At 59.0% G+C, this 19,855-nt stretch overlaps 1 protein-coding gene across 2 annotated transcripts in view; it reads right to left on the minus strand.

The window, feature by feature from the left end:
* The window catches only part of SCUBE1 (signal peptide, CUB domain and EGF like domain containing 1), a 123,467-nt gene that overhangs the window by 70,471 nt on the left and 33,141 nt on the right, over window positions 1-19,855 (minus strand). For both annotated transcript variants that reach the window (XM_068970777.1, XM_068970776.1), the window contains exon 4: window positions 4,773-4,907. In XM_068970777.1, the coding sequence (XP_068826878.1) occupies window positions 4,773-4,907 (135 nt within the window). The remainder of the gene's footprint in view (window positions 1-4,772; window positions 4,908-19,855) is intronic.

Genomic DNA, 19,855 nt, shown 5'->3' on the forward strand with positions numbered 1-19,855 from the left:
AACAGTGCGACGGCCTGGCAGAGCCTCTGGGTGCCTACCCCTCGACCCAGGGACCACAGCGTCCACTAGCAAGTACTAACCAGGACCCTAGTGGCACAACCCGAGGATGTAGAGTGCCCGGGCCCAGGGAGCCGCCACCCTCCGACCTCCCTCGGTCCTTTGCCACAGGCCCCCGTCAGCGCAGGGCACGCAGGCAGCGGGGAGAACACTGCCCTCGGCAGCCAGCAGTGACGGGGGTGGGAGACAGCCAGCCCCAAGCACAGAGGGCCAGCTCGGGACAGACTGTGCAGTGAGCGGGCGCTCTCGCCAGGGCTGAGGGGGGCACCAGGCAGTAGACAGGGTGGGTGGGCATGCTGGGCCTGGGGGCGGGGGGAGGGAGGAGCAGGAGCAGACAGGGGCCTGAGGTCCTCTTCGTGTCTTGGTTCCCAACTGCCTGTGCCCAGTGCAGCCTGGCACAGTGCCCACACCTCCATGGGGAGGACGGGGCTGGGCACTCCTGGAGGGCAGGGGCTGGTCTGACCTCTGCAGCCCTCAGTGGGTCATGTGGCAGGCGAGCCAGTGCAGAGAGGTCCCTGACGATGAGGCCTGACTCCTGACCGCCTCTCCACACTCAGTGGAAGCTCAGGCTTCAGCCAGCAGCCAGCACGCATCTGCAGAGCGCTGCTCACTGTGCACCCAGGCCCTGACTCTGCTGCTGGCTCTGGACTCCGGCCCAGCGAGGGGCAGGCCCTGTCCTCACTGGGCCTGTTTCCTCGTCTGTGATAAGTAACAATAAGAAGAGCCCACATTTGCTGGAATTTTTTTATGACCTCTTTTTAACCCTATGAAGTAGGTTCTATGCCCATCCCCACTTCACAGACCCAGCGCAGAGAGGTTAAGTGACTTGCTCAAGGTCACACAGGTGACAGGGTGGGGAAGCTGGGATTCCAGTCCCAGGCTGTGGGGCCCCAGAGGCTGGGCTCCTGATCACGAAGACTCCAGGGCCCTCAGGGCTGGGCGTTGGCACGGACAGCCCTTTAAACCCCCTGCCAACCTGTCCTGCTTCCTACGACTGTGGGGACAATGTTGTAGGGGGCTTCCTCTCCCTCGGGCGCCTTTCATGACCAGCACAGATCAGACCGCTGTGGGCATTCTGCTGAGGCTTCAGAGCGCGGCCGTGCCACATAGCTTGCGGTGCAGGGGAGGGGCACACGTAGCTCGTATCTCAAACCCACCTCCGTTGGCAACAGCAGCGGCCCGGGATCAGTGCCGGTGCGGGAGCGGCCCTTCACCAGGCTGGCCAGGAGACCCTTCCTGCTGCATTCTCCACTGTTCAGACAACACTAGAGCCCCTAAGAGCCCCAGATCCCTCCCTCCAGAGGGTTTTTTCTCAGCACATTATTATAAGGTAACTCCTAGCACCCTTAGACTAGGAGACCCAACCAGTTCATCCTAACAGAAATTAGTCCTGAATATTCATTGGAAGGACTGATGCTGAAGCTGAAACTCCAATACTTTGGCCACCTGATGCAAAGAGCAGACTCATTGGAAAAGACTCTGATGCTGGGAAAGATTGAAGGCAGGAGGAGAAGGGGACGACAGAGGATGAGATGGTTGGATGGCATCACCGACTCGATGGACATGAGTTTGAGTAAACTCCGGGAGTTGGTGATGGACAGGGAGGCCTGGTGTGCTGCAGTCCAAGGGGTCTCAAAGAGTTAGACACGCCTGAGTGACTGAACTGAACTGAACTGAGGAGCCTCATTTAGCACCGAATCCCCTTTCTAGATGGAAAGCTTCACAGAGGCCATGCCTGCTTTTCCTCACGCTGGGACCCTGGGGACCAGAGGCACCAGCACATGACTGGCGGAGCCAGCGAGCTGCCATCTCGCAGCTCTCCAGGCCTTTTGGAGCTCCTTCTCCTCCCGAAATCAGTGCTGCTCAGACTGAAAGAAAGAATTCTTTACTGGAAGGAAAGGGAAGAGTTCATCCAGGAGTCAACACCTTCTTGGAGCACAGATACAACATAAGTTTAAAAAAAAAAAGAGCAAGCACGGGAGAGGGAGAGTGCGAACACGCTGGTTGCTTGGCTCATCTACTCAGGGGCCAGGAAGCCCCCCGGACCCCTCTCCCTGGTGCACCCTGGCTGTGGGGTGACAGACGGGCTATGGCGTGCTGGGCCGGAGGCTGAATGGGAGGTGAGCGTGGGCTGTGCTGGTGCCCAAACCAGCTCCCGCAGGTGCTAAGCAGACGGATGGGCCACGGACCTCAGCGGCTCTGTGTTCCCTCTCACCAAGAGCACAGCCTGTGTCCCCAGATCAGGCATGAGTTCTAAAGGCTTGAAGAAGCTGCCTCCGTGAGTTGCTACCCCTAGGGCAGGCACTGCACTTGACCCCTTCAAAGCATGTCCCCTAACCAAGCTCTCACTGGCCCGGGAGGGATTACTGGTCCCAATTTACAGACAAGGAAACCCAGAGAAGCAGGAGTAACTGCAGAGGCCACGTGACCCGTGGAGATGGAGAAAGACTGAGAACCTGACCCCCCACGCCCAGCCCGGCCAGATCCACACGCCTCGGGTCGGGGTTTGCGCTGGCGCCCGGGAGGCAGGGTCGCTCGGAAGGGCTGAGCCTTGTGTCTTGGCCGGGGGCCTGGACTGACCCTGGTTGACCCTGCTCATGCGCCTAGTCTCCTCTAATGAAACCCAGCTCAGGGGAGGCTCCTTCAGGGCATCAGGAAGAGTCAGGTGACTTGAGGACTCTTGATTTGGGAAACAGAGGCCATTGAGGTACAAAACAAGCTGGGTCTCAGCACCCTGGACGTGCTCTGACTCTGAGCTCTAACAGTCATCACCGATGTCAACACACAGTCAGGACAGACACCCGTCATGGCAACCGGCAGGCTCAGGAGGGAGCAGCTTGTCTGGTCAGCCCCTGCACGAAACCCAGACTCCGGCTCATGTTTCACCAGCCTCATGGCGTCTGGCCGCTGCCAAGCTCCCCTCTTCCTGGGCAATCTGTGCCCACCATCCCACCCTTCACTCTGTGTTTCCCGAGAGTCTGGTCCACCCGCCTCAGGGCCTTTACACACGCCCGCCCCAGGGCCTTTACATACGCCCACCCCAGGGCCCTTACACACGCCCGCCCCAGGCCTTTACACACGTCTGCCTAGCCCTCCCTGGCGCCTCCCACAGCCACTCTCCCTCCTCGCCCGACGTCAGCTCACAGGCAGCTTCCTCCAAGAGGCCTGTGGCGCCTGCCTGTTTCTCCACCTGATTTCTCTACTTACAGCTTCATCTTGTCACAGCGAGTGACACGGGCTGGAATCCTGACTGCCAGGTCCCTAGGGTACAACCTCGGGCAGGTCCCCTGAGCTGACTGGGTTTAAGCTCCCCCGCCATGCCAGGCTCCTGTGAGGGCCCAGAGCAGAGTGAGCTTGTGACCCTACAGCAGCCGCAGTCGCTGCCCGCCACAACACTGAGTCCCGCCCCTGGCTGGCGCCAGGGCCTGCCGGGTGACACCCCTGGCACACCAGTGCTCACCGGCTGCGCCAGGACCCGGGCAGAGCATACACAGCCCGGCTGAGGCGGGGCCACCCGCCCTGTAAACCCTGCTCCCTGATGAAAGCAGGCCTCACCGCCCCCTGCCACGGACGCTCACTCTTCCTCATAAATCTGCTTTCCATGAAACTCGATTTGGGGGCGGGGTCCTCACTTTGGGCAGCTTCACCCCACACCCACAGCTGGGAGGTCTTCCATGTGGACGTCGGGCCCAGGCGCCCGAAGCAGGCACCCCGGGAACGGCAGAGCGGGCTTCACCGCCAGTTGGCCCAACCCGGAGAGCAGCACCTGCCCTTTTGACTCCCTGCCTTTCAGTGTGGACCTCTCGCTGGCCTTCGCTGGTGCTGTGGGCTGGAGGCAAGGCCCGTGCAGGATTTCCCTGCAGCACCTCCTCAGTGCCTCGGGCCCTGTTCCTCCTCTGGCGTCTACTCCCTTGACTGCTCAGAGCAGCCAGGCTGCAGGAGCGCACGGCCTGCCTTGAGATGGCTGGATCTCGCCATTATTTTAAGGAAGACGCACCTCCACAGCTTCCAAGATGATGTTCCCTCTGCCTGGAAGCCCCTCTCCTCTGAGCATCTGGGTCCTGGCTTCTAACCAGTTGTCCCATTTCACAGCCCTGCTGCCTTGGGCTCCAAATGGCCACTACCGCCCTGCACCTTCTGGGCTTGGCTGGGGCTGTCTCCAGGCTCCCCAGGCACTCCAGTTGGCTGGAGTCTTTCCTGTCCCTCTCTACCGCCCCCCAGGCCGGTGCCCCCATCCCACCTGGTCTACAGAGGGCAGCTGGCTCCTGGCCACAAGGACCCCCTGTTGACTGGTGACCCAGTGAACATGCAAGAGATCAAGAAACCAGCAGCCCGGCCTGGTCAGACCTCGAGCCCCCACTGCGGGAAGGGAACGAGAGAGAACGGCCAAACTCACCCTGCCCACCGCCAGCCCCCAGCCCAGAACGGATAAAGTGGCTTCTCTGGCGGCATCTGCCCATCTGTGGCCCCAAGTCCCTGCCACACAAAAGCACCAGGGACACCAGCAACCCTGCCGCAGGAGTGGAGGGAGGGAGGGAGCCGCGAGGAAACCCTGCAGGCCCAACCTCAGAGGCACAAAACGGCCCTCCCGGCCGCCCCCAGAGCTCCCTGCCCTGACCCCAAGGCCCCCGGAATGCAGGCGCGGAGAGGCGGCCCCCAGGGGCCCCCGGCTCCGCGGGGCGGGGGCGCGACGGGTCGGCTCCGGCAGGGCTCACCGGTGGAGCGGTGGATGCAGGTGTGCTGGTTGTCACTGAGGAAGAAGCCGCCGTGGCACTGGCACTCGTAGCTGCCCATGGCGTTGACGCAGATCTGCTGGCAGCCTCCGTTGTTGTCCTGACACTCGTCCACATCTGCGGCAAGAGAGGGGGGGAGAGAGGTCATACCTGGGGCTGCAAGGGAGGCGCGGTCAGTGAGAAGGCCGTGGAGGCCATCAGCTCCCCCCGCTGCAGAGCGCGGCTACAGAAGCACCCCATGGCGATTCTCCACCACAGTACTGGGTGGAGTTACCCCCCAGTGGGAGACAGTTACAATGGCCCTGGCTTTCCCGTGTGCCCAGCACTACTCCGAGCACCTTACCTGCTGTAACTCCTTTAATTCTCACAGAAACCCTGCGCAGCACAGGTACTGGCCTATGTTACAGATGAGGAAACTGAGAGAGCGAGGCTGAGTGACTTGTCCCAGGTCACACAGCGGCAGGATCCACACCTGGCTCTCGGTAACGGCACCTGGCCCTCTCTCTGTCTGAAGACCTGCAACCCGCACCGTCTCCCCCTGACGTGAAGGGCCTGGCCAACCAAACCCCACTGTCCCCTTTCTTCAGTCACACCTCAGATTTACAACCAGCAGCACAGACCTTGGTGCGAGGGAGAGGCTGGAGGCCAGGGCAGCCTGCTTTCTGCCTCGCAAATTGATTTCAAAACCCCAGAGAAGGGGAGGTTTTTAAAAGGCCCTGACCTCTGGCTGCCAAGACTGCCGCGGAAGGCTGCCAAGTGGTCTTTCCCACTCTCTGGGAGAGACAGACCTCAGGGCCGACACTCATTTTTGACCAGAGGCTGCTGGCACAAAGGGTGCTATTGGCTGAAAAGAGTCTTTATGGAGCTCTGGTCTTGAACAGAACAGCATGTTTCAATTACCGAAGTCATAACCCCCTACACTGTCAGTTTGTTTAATGAAAGAAGGGCTTCTTAAACCTTAATGTGCCATGTCTGTATTGTCATTTTAATAGGCAAATCTATGAAACCACAAAGGCAACGTGAGCTACTGGCTGCTTCGAGCCAAGCCCACAACCCCTAATACACAGGCCTGTGCATGCACGCGCGTGTGCACGCACACACACACACACACACACACACTCACTTTGGCACTGAACTTTTTAAACAGTTCTTTTCAACACAGCCATCTTTCAGAACTGGAACCAAAAGGATGTGAACAGGTAAAGCGTCAGGCAGACTGACCTGCCCTGAACCGGGGAGGACACAGCACTGGCACTCTGTCAGCTGGGTCCTGCTTAGACTCGGGGACAGCAGACCACTTCACCACCCACGAGACCACGCGGCAGCCTTTGAGGCCGACGGCGAGGCAGGTCATTACTCTCCCGTGAGCTCAAATGTCGGCCGTGTGGTTGCCAGGAGGGAGGCAGGGCTCTGAACTCGAAAAGCCACCAACAGTTACAGCTGAAACGGTAGAGGCGACTCTTGCTGAGAGGAGGCTGAGAGGGGGCCCCGGGGGAAGCTGGGAGGGGTGGAGAGGGATTTTTCTGAAGCCCTTTCTCCACTCAACACGTCTTACTGACAGCTCCCTAAAGGCCCAGCGTCAGGGTCACCTTGGCTGGGGCGCCTCCCCTCCGCCCCCCAGCAGTCTGCCCCCGCCCGCACTAGACCGTGAACAGCTCTGGGCCCTGTTCCTCCTCCTAATGACAACACAGAGCTAACCTCCCCCGAGTGGTCATCAAGTGTTATGCACTTGATCCTTGCTGCAACCATGAGCAATAGGTTGTGTTACTGACTCCCTTTTACAGATGAGGACGCTGAGGCGAAGAGAGCTGAAGCAGTTTGGACAAAGTCACACAGCTGCCTGGAGCAAAGGCAGGACTCAGACCTGCTGTCCAGCTCCTGAGCATGTGCCTTGGGGCCCACTGCGAAGCCAGTCACGCCAGCAAGGGTGTTCGGATTCTGGAGATGAAGAACCCCAGCTGCTCTTCAAGTGAACGCAAGCTGGGTGTCACCTTGAACGTGTCCATAAACCCCCCAGCTACCAACGCAAAGACGAGCCATCCTGCAGGAGTAACTAAGCAGAGTCCCGGCTTGCCGAGGCTGTCCTGAACCGTCTCAGTTAACACCCGCCAGGGGCTCCGCCGCCCGCAGTCCGGCGCACACATAACAGTGACGTCTGAATCCTGGGAGCTACTCCTGGGACTCAGGCCAGACCTCTTTCAAGTCACATTCTTCGAAGTTCTTGAAGAGTCTTTGCTCTGTACCTCAGCTTCCCCAACCCTAGAAAAGGTTCAATTGGTAAAACAAACGACAGCTCTCAAATACAGAATTCATGGTGTGGAGACACTACGCTCACCCCATCATCAGTGAACTCCCTGGGGCCGCCCACTGGGCCTGGCCCACCTCCTTGCTGCACTGGAAGCTGGGAACCCAAGGTGCTGATGTCACACAGCTACAGGGCTGCAGCGGGCTGGCAGGGTGGCTGGGCCTTGGGACGGGGCTGTTTACACTAGCAGGGAACAATGACTCTCCAACACTGATGAATAATTTGAAACAAATGTGAAGCCATGTAAACATTTCTTTTCCCCACTCCCAAATGATAAAGCCCCAAGATTAAGCAGGAGGGAAGAGGGGACTAGCCCCTTGGCACTCTTTCTCCACCGTGGCCCTAGCACAGGCCTCCCCCAACTTGGGCAAGTAATCACAGCCTCAGAATCCCTTTGGGGAGTCTGAGGCCATTATCAGCTTCTCTAGCGACTGGATTAAGGGTCTTAGGCCCACCTCATACCCCTCACACCCCTGTGTCTGCATACCTACAGATGCGACCCACAGTGAGGTCTGCATAGTGACCAACAGGGGTGGCTGGTCCTTGAGATGCCTGCCCACTGGCCTAGGACAGACTGGGGTCCCCTGGAGACCCTGATCAGGCCCGTCAGAGCACTATGGGAAATATTAGCTCCGGGGCCCTCCTGACGGGGCTGAGCCCACTATGCACTGGCTCCTTGGCTCCCAAGGACATGGCATATTCCGTTGTAAGAGGGGCCCCGTGGCAAGGAGAGCACCCACACCTGGGAGTCGGACAACCTGAGTTCTGTCCCCGGCCTGTGGCCCGTGTGATGTGGCGAGATCTCGCCCACAGGAGGAACTCAGGCTGTGTCCTCCAGGAAGCCCTTCTGGAGTGCCTGAGACACGCGCAGTCCTCTTCCTGCTCTCCAGGCGGCTCCATGCACGGAGGGGCCCCTCTGTGGGAGCCCCCGCCCCCTACATGTTGACTGCAAGGCGCCGGGAGCCTTTTTATCATAAATGATAGCCCTCATGGCTGGCCAGGTCCCAGCTGGGAGGCCCAGGCACTATCTTAACATATCCGCCCAATATATCCATACAGGGAGCGTTATTCTCAGCACGCTGATTCTCAGACGAGAAGTTGAGAGGGGAAGAGACTTGCCCAGTGCTACAAACCAGGCGGAAAGAGGACAGGAAGCCCTGTGGGTCTGGATCCAAAGCTCTTCCTTACTCTCCCATGACTCAGCCTCTCTGAGTGAGGACGCTTCTCGCCCAGTCATGGCAGCGACAGTCAGGTCCCTGGGTGTTTAGGCTACAGTCCTCCCCTGACCCGACATGCTCGTGCCTCCAAACCCCAGGGCTGAAGCCCCCTCCTCCCCGAAGTCTTCCTAGTCCTGGGCAGAATCTGCCGGCCCCTGGCCCCCAGCCAAGCTGATTTGTTTCCAACTGCCTCCCTTGGGCTTGGCCGTCCTGTCTCTGCTCTGGGCTGAAGACAGACCTGAGTCTCCTGCAGGTCCTTGCCCCCAGCAGAGGGTTGGGCTGGCTGGGTGCTCAGGAGTGAGCAGACACGCTGAGGGGCACATGTGTGCCTGCATACCGCAGTGACGGGGAGCTCTGCCATAGAAGGTCAGTCCCCCGGAGCAGGGCGCTGTCCGGATTCCTTCTGGGCTGGCTGCGGGGCTCATTCGGGGCTCTCCACAGGTGGCCCGCCTCTTCAGCCCCCCAAATCCCCCTGTTCTCCGAACTCCCGGTCAATCACACGTGCCTTCACGTGCACGTGTGTACCTCTTCCCGGGACACCCTCGCCCTCTTTGTCCAGACAGAAGCCCTCGCCTTTGAAATCCACCGGAAACACTTTTCCTGCAAACACTGAGCCCCTGCTGTGTGCCCCACTCCCCGTGAGCTGCCAGGGCCCCAGAATGAGTGCCCCGGGTCAAGCCCCTGCTCACCGGGCCGCCGGTGTGTGAGACCTGAGCGTGGAGGCAGAGGCTCCGTGGAAGAGGTGACGGGAGCCGAGGTGGGGTGGTCTGTGACTGAGGCTGGAAGACGAGGAGAGGAGGTGTGGAAGGTGCAGGGCACGGGTGGGGAGGGCCTGGGACCACTTGGGTGAGAGAGGATTCTGGAAGCTCCCATGGGCTGCACATCCCTCCTCGAGAAGATCCCACCAGGGTTCTCACTAGCCCAGCCCTGCCTGGGTCCTCCTGGCCCCTATTTCCACCAGTCCTGCTGGCAGAGGGGACAGTCCCCGGGGAAGACTGACAAGCCAGAGTGTCACCAACCAACCACCAAGGCCTCGGGTGGAGGCTGGGCCTATGTGCATGAGGTGAAGGCCCAGAGCAAGCCTGCTCCCCACCCACGACCCGTGATCCCCGAGCGGGCTCCCAGGGGGATGGGGGCGAGCTCTGCCTCTGAACCCTGCTGGCAGCCCGTGGTCCTTCATCATTATTTATGACCATGGCTGAATGTTCCCAGAAGGCAGGGAGCTCCTCGGCAGAGGGCCTTGGCTCCAAAGCAGAGAGGAGGCCCCGTGGGCTCTGGGGCAGACGCTAGGAGGCTCCTCTTGGGAAACCCTTTTAATTGGCAACAGAAGATCTAAACGGCAGAGTGAAGAAAGGACCCTGAAGGCTCCAGCGCTGTGAAGGTCTGGCACGGAGCTCATCGTGGGCTGCCCGGACCAGCCAGGTCTCCCTCTGGAAGGCATCAGCCTGCAGGAACTCCCCCCCGCTCCCCGCCCCGCCCCGCCCCCCGACGAGGATGTGCTCCCTCCTGTAACACACACACATCTTCAGCTGAGCCTCTAGGACTGCTGGAGTGCTCCATCTTCTGCGGCAGGGTTGGGGTGGCAGGCCAGGGTGCTGGGAAGGGAGAGTCCCTGCCCTGGGGGCCTCGGCTGGCGTGGCTGGGAGAAGACACCCTCTGAAACAGATGACCCCAGTGTAGTCTGGGGTAAAAGACATATGCAGCCTGCATGCCTTGAGGGCTGCTCCCCAGCCGGAGGCCCTCAGCCTGGTGTGCATTGAGGATGGAAGGTGGGAGGGAGGGAGGGAGGGGGACTAGGGCACCAAGGAGGCCAAGCAGGGGTCAGGCTCCGGCTCTGCCTGCCCTGACCCAGCCAGCCCGGCCCAAGAAACCCCTGCCTCGGTGCACCCCACACTCAGCAGTCCCTGAGGCTGGTGGCTCTCCTCATTGCCCTGCCATCTGTCCCGCCTCCCATCCTGGGGCACAGCCTCACCTTGGGTCTCCGCCTCCCCCTACATAAAATTCCACCAGGGCTCCACAAACCCAGCCCCAGATGGCCTGGCCTCTCTAGCCTCCTCCTCCTCAATCCCAGTGGCCTCAGTGAGGACTCTGGTGAGAACAGCACATAGCACCCCAAGCACCAAAGTGAAGTGAAGTCACTCACTTGTGTCCGACTCTTTGTGACCCCATGGACTGTAACCTACCCGAGGAATTTTCCAGGCAAGAGTACTGGAGTGGGTTGGCATTTCCTTCTCCAGGGGATCTTCCCGACCCAGGGACTGAACCCGGGTCTCTCGCGTTGCAGGCAGACACTTTACTGTCTGAGCCACCAGGGAAGCCAAGCACCAAAGATGGAGTCCAAACAAGGTCTCTGGAGTCAGGTGCCCCCGCCCACCTCTGCATTGCCCTGCATGAGCACAGCTTTGGGTGCTGCGGTCAGGAGAGACCAACCCTAGCTGTGACTTCTCCCCATTTCTGTTCAGTGTGCTCACCACTCACGTGGAAAATGCCACCCGCACCCCCACCAGTGGCTGACAGGCCCATTCCACCAGCCTGCGTGCAGTGATGGACGTGGCTGTTTTCCAGCAGGAAGGCTTCCAGAGCTGACACCAAGGGGCTGCAGGTCGACGTGCTTCTGAAAGGACTCTGCAGGCGGGGCTGTGGTTTGCCCATGAGGTCTGCTTTCTGGCGCAAGGTGCTGGTGTTTGTTTTTATTAATAGTTGACTGTTTGTCCTACTTTGGACCAAGAATCCAGGTTTGCAGTTATTTATAACGAGAAATTACTTCTGGATCCAGCTTTGGTTGCTTTGTGTTTCCCATGAACGCTTCACAATTTGAAACAGAGACTCTGTGTTCTGCCTGAACCCCACCCATGTTCTGCCGGCTGCCAAGAGCCTACTGTGTGTCCGGCGCTGTGCCCGGCTCCGGCATCCCAGCTCCCAACAAGGGTCCGGGAACCGAGGCAGCGGCATTGGCCCGTCTCAGAAACCAAACTCAGCCTCCAACCCTGAGAACTCCCTCTTGGTCCCGGAGGACCGAGGCCCCAGCCCTCCTCCGGCTCCTTTCAGAAGGGAGGCTTAGGCAGAAAAGGCCTCTTGGCTATCGAGCGGCTCTTGCAAAATTGCATTTGATGAGTTAAGTGTAAATAAATGAGAACCAGATGGATTAGATTTCGGGTAAAATACACACGAGTCTTAGAGCAGCTTTGGGGCCTGGATTCCGCCAGATCCAGGATACTCCCCGAGCTGTCAGAAGTGCTGGCATAGCAGGCAGGAGGTGTGACTGGAGTCTCCCGGGACCCATCTACCTCCTGGTCTGGGGCATCAGCTGGGGCCCTCTCTGGGGCTCCTGGCTTCCCAGCAGGTTGGCTGTGTGCAGAAGACACAGGGTCTCCCGTTGTAGCCCTGTTCTGACACCGAGCCCCTCAGGCTAGGCCGGAGTCCAAGCTCAGCATTGGGTGATGGCTGGTGGGGTCAGCTTTGCAGACCAGCACGCTCACACCCAGACCCGAGGAGCCAGCCAGGGTGGGACAGAGCTCTGCTGAGGCTGCTGGCCCACAGGGTCTGGTCACTGCCTCCCTCAGCTGGGCCCCCCTTGTCCGCGATCTCCCAGTGATGGCTGAGCAGCACAGAACATCTAAGGAGATTGCTGCCTAACTCCAACTGCTGACTGCTCCAGCTTACAATCACGGGTCTTATCAACACGTAGTCTATAAACATGTGTCTCCCTGAGACTACTACCTATGGGTCCTGGTTCCTGCCCTGCAAGTCATGGCCTCTGGGGTACAAGATTCAGTAAGGTGTGACCTTGGCACTGTGCTTAACCATTTGGGGCCCTGGTTTCCTTCTCTAAAAGTCAGAGATAATAGCACTTGAGGCTGTTTGGGGGAATTAAGAAAATAATGGTGGTAAAACCCCTAGCACAGGGCTTCCTCGGTGGCCCAGTGGTTAGGAATCTGCCTGCCAGTGCAGGGGACTCGTTCAGGACTTTGATCCCTGGTCGGGGAAGAGTCCACACACCTCGAGGCAACTAAGTCTGTGTGCCACAACTACGGAAGCCCGTGCACCTCGAGCCTGGGCTCAGAGACAAGAGACGCCACCGCAGTGAGAAGGCCGTGTGCCACAACGACGATGAGCCCCCACTCGTCTCAACTAGAGACAGCCTGGGAGCAGCAGTGAAGACGCAGCCCAGCCAAGAATTAAAGACAAACATACACGGGCACTCAGCACAGTGCCAGCACACGCAGGGCACCGATCCGTCTTCACTACTGCTGCACAAAGCCGGCGCAAGCGCTGCAGGGCGTCACAAGGGCGGACACCCTCTGGGGGACGGCAAAGTGCCTCCTGAGCTGGGAAACCGACCACAAGCCTCATCCAAAGGGAGCACTCAGTCTTGCCTCGGCCTCCTGTTCTCCGAGCAGAGCGGCCTCAGCTTCCGGAATTGCTCCCTCCTGATACAGGTTCCGGCCTGCTCACCACCTGGGCCACCCTTCTCAGGGGACCACGACTACCAGCTGCTTAACAGTGCAGAGACGGCTACTCGAATCCTTGGCCCGCTTCTGAATTGAGGCTTAAACTTTTATTTATTTATTTTGGACTATGCTGGGTGGTCACTGCTGTGCGGCTCTTCCTCTAGTTGTGGTAAGTGGGGGTTATCTCTAGCTGCAGTTCGTGGTCTTCTCATTGAGGGGCTTCCTTTGCCGCAGAGCATGGGCTCAAGCGCACGTGAGCTTCAGGACTTGCAGTTCCCGGGCTCTAGAGCTCAGGCTCGGTAGTTGTGGTGCACAGGCTTCGTTGCTTCATGACGTGTGGGATCTTCCTGGAGCAGGGATCAAATCCCTATCCCCTGCACTGACAGCAACGTCTTTACCACCAAGGCACCAGGGAAGCCCCCCGGCCCACTTTTAAACCGGGCTGTCTTTTTACTGTTGAGTTGCAAGAGTTCTTATATATCCTAGATAGTAGACCCTTGTCAGATACATGGTTGGCAAACACTCTCCAACTCTGTAGACAGTCCCTCCTTTAGAGTAGGCCCTGGGAGGTGAGTGCACCTGTGGGGGCCATGTCCAGAAACCTGGGCTCCTCTTGGGCTCCATTCCTAGGAGCTGTCAGCCTGTCCCATGGCTTTTCCAGCCAGCTACTGGCTAACACTGCCCAAACCTCTAGGGCTGTCCGCTCCACCACCCTCCAGACTCAGAGATCAGCACGTGCAATCAGTTGGACTTGAATGTCCAACAGGCAGGACAAACCTAACAAGCCTAACATGGCCCACAGTGAACTATCTCCACGTCCACAACGAAAGCAGAAAAGAACAAAGCAAAGCCCAGGCCCCTCCCCAGCCTTCTGAATCTCAGCAAACGGCAGCACCACCCACAGCTGCTTCAGCCAGGACACCTGGGAGTCGCCGGCGCCTCCAGTCACTGGCGTCTGCTCTGCGTTTGCTTCTCCGTCTCCTCGGAGAACGCAGAGCCCTTGGGAACAGGGACATCTTGAGTGTGGCTGTGTCTCGGGGTTTTAAACAGCGCGTGTTTGTGGACCGAGTACGGGCTGAGAACTGGCTGGGGCAGGCAGCTCTGGCCTGGAGGCCCTGGCTGCGGGCCTGCCCCGTCAGGGATGGGCCGAGTGGCCCTGGAGGGGCTGCCCCGGGAGGCAGTGCTGGATCAGGGACAGGACTGAGTGCTGGCCGGTGGGTTTGCAGGAGGGCAGAGTGAGAGCTGGCTGGAGAAGACCTAGGTTCGCTTATCTGCCTGGCACAGCCTTGCCCAGCAGTTAACCCCACTGTGTGGGTGAGCACTGCCCCGCCTGTGGGCAGCTCGTGGGGAGATGAGTGGGGAGACGAGGATGGAGAGAAGTAGATACCCTCAAGCACTGCCAGCCTGTGGGCTCTGGTGCACAGCGAATGAACAGAGCCACTTGGGACGCTTGGTAAGCTGGGGAAGCCCAAAGTGTCTTCCTGCTTTTGAGTGCCTTCACTCGCTGAGGACCAAAGTCTTCAGCTGAAGAAAACCCATTCTGAGTAGCGCTTGGGGAAGTGGGTGGCAGGGGTAGAGGCTTGAAGACGGTGGGCTGTGCCCTTGAATGACACTTCACTGGCCTTGGTCTATGCCAACTGCGGCCAGACCAGCTCTTCCTTTAATCTCTCCAGCAAGGGCACTAGAGAAAGCTGCAGGAGACGGAAGGGAACTCCCGTTCCATGAGCCTCTGCTCCGTGTCAGCACTCCCATTACAGTGTCCCAGCTGGCCTCGGCCCGGGGCAGGAGCGGAGTGTTATAACAGGAGCTGCAAGCAGTGAGTGCGGTCTGCCCTCGGTCACCGACATGTGGGTGATGGGCCCAGGACGGGAACTGGATGCCTTCGTCCCCTGCCCTCAGGCCTCTGACAGGGCAGCTGTGAACGTGATCCTGGACGGACATCTGTGGGAGGCACTGGAGCTTTGAACAATCTATTTTTGCTGGGGATGAGAATGGAGGACTGGCAAGAGGGAAGGGAGAAAAATCAACTAGGAACAAACCCTGGAACCAAAGCAAGATGCTCTAAGAAGGGGAAATGCTTTTGACAGGATTCTTAATGAATATCCTCAGAAATAAAGCAGGCCCAGCTGGCTGTGATTACCCCTGTGGGCTTGCATGGGGGGCAGGGGGAGCCCCACTGCCTTGGGAAAGACTCCACAGAGTCAAGGTGAGCCCGGGAGCTCCCCGGACCGCCCCGGTGCACACGGGCCTTCCGGTCAGTCCATCACACCTGACTCTGGCCAGGTCAAATGCCTTGCTCCCAGCGTAAATTTCCCATCGTTGCTACTGCCTGGAATTCCGAACCTTCAAGCATCAAATCTTCCCAGTTTAACTCAATGTTTTCTTCCAACTTCCAGAACTGCAGAGTTAAGATCTGGGCCTTATCAGGCTGCTGTGGGTGCTTCCCAGTGGCCCGTTTCCTTCCTTCTTCCCAACAGCGCCCTCCCCCAGCCCTCCTTCACCGGGCTGGCAGTGAGCTGGTCACTTCCTTCCTGCACTCAGCAGTCCCACATTGCCAGGCCCTGGGTGGGTCATGCAGACACAGTGGGACTGAGGAATGAGTCTGTGCCAGGAGAGTTGATACACTCAAGAAAGTAGCGGGCAGAGGGACTGGAAGCGGGCAGAGGTAGAGAGCTGACATGGGCACCAGGGAGCTTCGTGGAAAAGGCAGCACTGAGCCTGGCCGAAGTATCATAAGGACCACCGTGTCCCCCAAGGCTGCCCCTCTCCCTTTCCAGGCCAGGCTATGGCATGACCTTTTCATAGCATAACTGCCCTCAAGAGCTTAGCATGGGTCCCGATCACTTGTCCAATAAAACTTTCATTATTCAAGAATGTGAATGTATAAGGAATTTTGAAAAACAGTGGGGGGGAAGAAAGATCAACAAATTTATACTCTAGCCACAACTCCTATCACGAGCATCGATTTTATTTTTTCATGTGCTGAGTTTCAGCTAGTGGTAACGAATCACTCTTTCACCCTCTCGCCCTTGAGAGCATGCCCCTTTGGCCCTGCTTCACTGAGAGCTGAGTCGGGGCCGTGGTCAGGCTGGGGCTCAGTCCTGGCTGCCCTTCTCACCTGCCGCTGTCCAGGCTGCAAGGAGCCCCTGCCCTCGCCTCAGAGTGCTGTCTCTCTTCCACTCCCTTAGTGAACTCCCCTGGGAGGGACGCATCTGGGCAGCTGTGAGGGACTTCTCTGCAGATGAATTCCCAGAGGCGGGATTCTGGCGCAAACCTTCGCATCCTGCCTGCTGGACCCCTGTACTCTGTACCCAGTTCCCTGGCTTCCCACCCGGGAGCACGCCTGCAAGACCCGCCATTCCATCTGAAGTCATCGTTTTAACGCCCTGTCTCCCCCAGAGAGCTGTGATGGCACATGTGTTTGTGTCCGTTCATTCATTCAACAGGCAGGGAACAAGCAGTGAGCACGTCAAGGCCTGCCCCCAGGGAGCTGCCCGACCAGGGTGGGAGAAGGGGTGAGACCAGGTAAGACCTGGGATTGGGAGGCCAAACTCTGGGGCTGTGGAGCCTCTGTCTAACTGCACAAGGACCGGCTCAGGGAGAGCTGTGTTTGGGGATGGGATGCCTGCCATGCGTGTCTGTGTGTGTGTGAGTGTGTGTGTGTGTGTGCACACCCATGTGCATATGTTTGGTGAGGCTGGAGCAGTAGGTAAGGCCCTGGTGGCTGTCGAAGGAGGGGGTGAGGAGCCAGGCTGGCATCTGAGGTGCCCGAGGTGCAGACGGAGGAAGTCCCCCTCCAGGCCTGCGTCTGCCGGCCTGGGTCTCCAAGTCGCAGGCCCGGGGAGCAACGGTGTGCGCCTCTGCTGACAGGCCGCCATTTCGCACGCCTCTGCCTGCTCCTCTCCCTGAGTCCACACTCCTTTCTGGCTGAGCCGCTTCAGCTCCAGGCCTTGCACCTGCCCCTGCCTCCTCCCCGCGCCCCATCCCTGTCCCCACTTGGCAGGGGGAGATGGGCCCCCTCCCTGCCAGTGCTTCGGGCCCGTGTTACTGACACCAAGGACACCGAGCTGTGAGTATTACAGCACAGAGCCCAGAGCTCCCTGAGGGTGGGAGTTGCATCTAACTCATCTCCGGATCTCCTGACTGGCAGGTGCGGGTACTCAGGGGGCAGCTGCCGACCAGAGGTTACAAACCATTTCTCCCAACCAGATGGCCACCCTAGCAGCAGCTCTCAGTCAGGCCCCCCACATACTGGACTCAGATTCCAGCCCCACATCTTGGCTACGTGATTACACATCGACAGCGACAAACGTTCCGATAGAATCCGGGGCTGGAAGCAGCATACAAACATCAACGCACGATCCCAACCATATATGGCCAGTTCTACACACAGATGACCTCAGACAAGAGCACTAGGGCATGAAAGCTGTTGGTCTGTTGGGGTGGCAAGCTAAGGGGGGAATTATCTTCTGTCTTGTCTATTGATTTCTTTGAGTGGTTCTGTATAATTATTACGCGTGTGGAAGATGGGTAAGTAAACAGACCTTTTCAACTCTGCTTGAGGAGCACTGTGCCTCTGGTTGGTCCACGGGCGGGGTAGGGACAGATCACGCTGTCAGGAAGGCCAGGGAAGAGGTGCCCAAGGATGAACTGGAGTGCTCAGGACAGCCAAGAGGGGGCGGCCTCCAAGGCAGGAGGAAGCGCAGAGGGTGGGGACAGGCTTCACATTTGTAGGGTGAGAAGGCAGGCTGGAGTGGCCAGCAGAGCCCCGAGCACAAGGAGCCAACTGCCAGGTTGAAGACCCCAGACTCCTCCAATGGGAAGAAAGGCCCCAGGAGGATCCCACTCCACCGAGGTTCCTCCCAACGACCCCACTGACATGTGACCCCTTGGCAGCCAGCACATGAGCCAGGGAGGGGCAAGGGGCCATGGGATACTCTCCCACCACTAAGGTATCACCTGAGGGGTTGCTAGAGACCCCAGACTAAGCATCTGGGTGGCTGCCAGGGCCACCTGCTTCCCACAGACAAGGAGTGCCAGCTGGGCACCAGCCCTCTCTGCTGGCTAGTCTATTTCCAGCTGCATGTGGCTGGGGTGAGGCGGGTGCCAGGGAAGGGTGTGGGGGCAGGCGAGGCACGGAGTTGGCAAAAGGCCACGATAAACGGTCTGTTGGTGCTGGGAAAGGATGGTTGCTGCAGCACGTGTCTAGACGCAGCCTGGCCCGGCCCACATCCAGGGTGGCCCCCATCACCACCTGGGCACGGACTGCTCCAGAGTAAGCAAGTTCATTGGCAAAGGAAGAGCTGGGTCGCAGACTTTGGGACTCCCTTACTTGCTGATAACTCCCATTTTTAGGCACACAGTTCAGTTCTGGTCTGGGGTATGTTTTGGTGGTAAAGTATTTTTAAAGAGCTTTCACAGGACACTTATTTTTTGTTTACTTCTCTGAATTCCAACCAAGACCTTGGCACATGGACTGCAAACAAAGAAGACAAAGGGACGTGTCTGCTTGCCTGTCCCGTCCTCGGCAACTGGCTGTTTTTCTTGGCTGTTTATGGGCTTGGCCTCTACCCTGGGACAGAGCAGGACCTCTTCCCCAGGTCACCACACTGAGTCCTATTCAAAGCTGGCACAGGGCGGCCGACAACAGATTTCAACTATGTCCTACCAACAGGAAGAGCTGCCCTGTATTGTGCTGTGGTCTCTGACCTGAAGGTGCCACCCAAGGGAGAGCAAAAAGGAGAGGCCGAGGGGCCTCCTGACGCCACAATGCCTACCTCGCTCCATGCCTACAGCCCCCTCCCAGGAACACTGTCACCCCTCTTTTCGGGATAAGAAGAGTGAGCCTGAAGAGCTGGCTGCAAACCTCCGCTGGGAAGGGAGCTGGGGTCCAAGGGTGATGCGTCTGTTCCCAGGTCCTTGCTCTCCGCTCCTCTAGGGCAGAGACGAGAAGGAGCTGGGCCTGGAGACAGGACGGAACAGGGGAGCTCCACGCTCAGCTGGCTGCAGGGGCCCCACTCATGTTGGCTGCTAGGAGACACCCCTGCCCTCTCACAGTTCTCGGAAGTTTTGAGAGCCCTGAGCCCTGCTCCTGGGCCAGGCTTGTGTATGTACCACTGTCAGACCACGCTCTCCTGGGCAGTCAGCATCAAACCTTCTGCCTCCTTCCCCGGCCACCCACCCACCCCTCCATCACACAGATGAGTCTGCGCGGGGCCTGGGAACACGGAGCTAAGGCGCTTTGGAGCCTGGCCCTCCAGGACCTCCTGAGGCAGGAGAGACCCACCCCTGGGGGCCAGGGACAAGCCTAGGAGCTCAGTGATGAGGCAGAGGGCAGCCTGGGAGGCTACAGGCACCCAGGGGAACGGTGTGCAACGCAGGGAAAGCTTTCCAGAGGGGCTGATGCCCGAGCTGGCGTGTGACAAGTGGGGGTCACGAAGAACTAATGAAGAGCACGGGGGAGGGTGATGCGGGCAGAAGGCACAGTAGGTGAAGGGTACTCCAGAGCAGGAAAGGGGGTGCGTTCAGGAAAGCGGGAGGTATCTGACATGCTGGACATTAGAGCTCTGAGAAACAAGGAGAGAGGGGCAGACGGGGACTGCACATGGGAGGGACGAGGAGCTCGGCCACCATCCCTGGGGACACTCTATGCCACCAAGACGCCCAATCACGAGCTGTCGGAGGGAGAAGGACTCTGACACAGCAGCCAGGCCGAGGGGTTCCAAACAGGGCCCTGTGGGGGTTGGGCTCCCCAGAGAGCGGGGCTCTCATCCCTGCCAGTCTTGCCTCCCATTTCAGCCAAAGCCGTGTGACCACTGTAGGATTCTGCTGGAAATAAAGGGTTCTGCTGCTGGACACAAAACCCCACAGAATCTGAAAACCATTGGTTGAATCCCACTCCTTACCTCACATGTGACGGGGAAACTGAGGCACAGAGAGGGAGGGAGTTTCCTGAGGTCCCCCTGCAAGTCCATGGCCCAGAGAGCTTCATTCCTGGCCCACTGCCATGCCCCCCCGGAATTTGCCTGACTCCCTTCTATAAGAAGCACCCGAGGCTCTGCCCAGCCTTCCCCCCAGGCCCCAGTCCTGAGC

The sequence above is a fragment of the Capricornis sumatraensis genome, chromosome 4, assembly GCF_032405125.1.
Source record: "Capricornis sumatraensis isolate serow.1 chromosome 4, serow.2, whole genome shotgun sequence".
Taxonomy (NCBI): domain Eukaryota; kingdom Metazoa; phylum Chordata; class Mammalia; order Artiodactyla; family Bovidae; genus Capricornis; species Capricornis sumatraensis.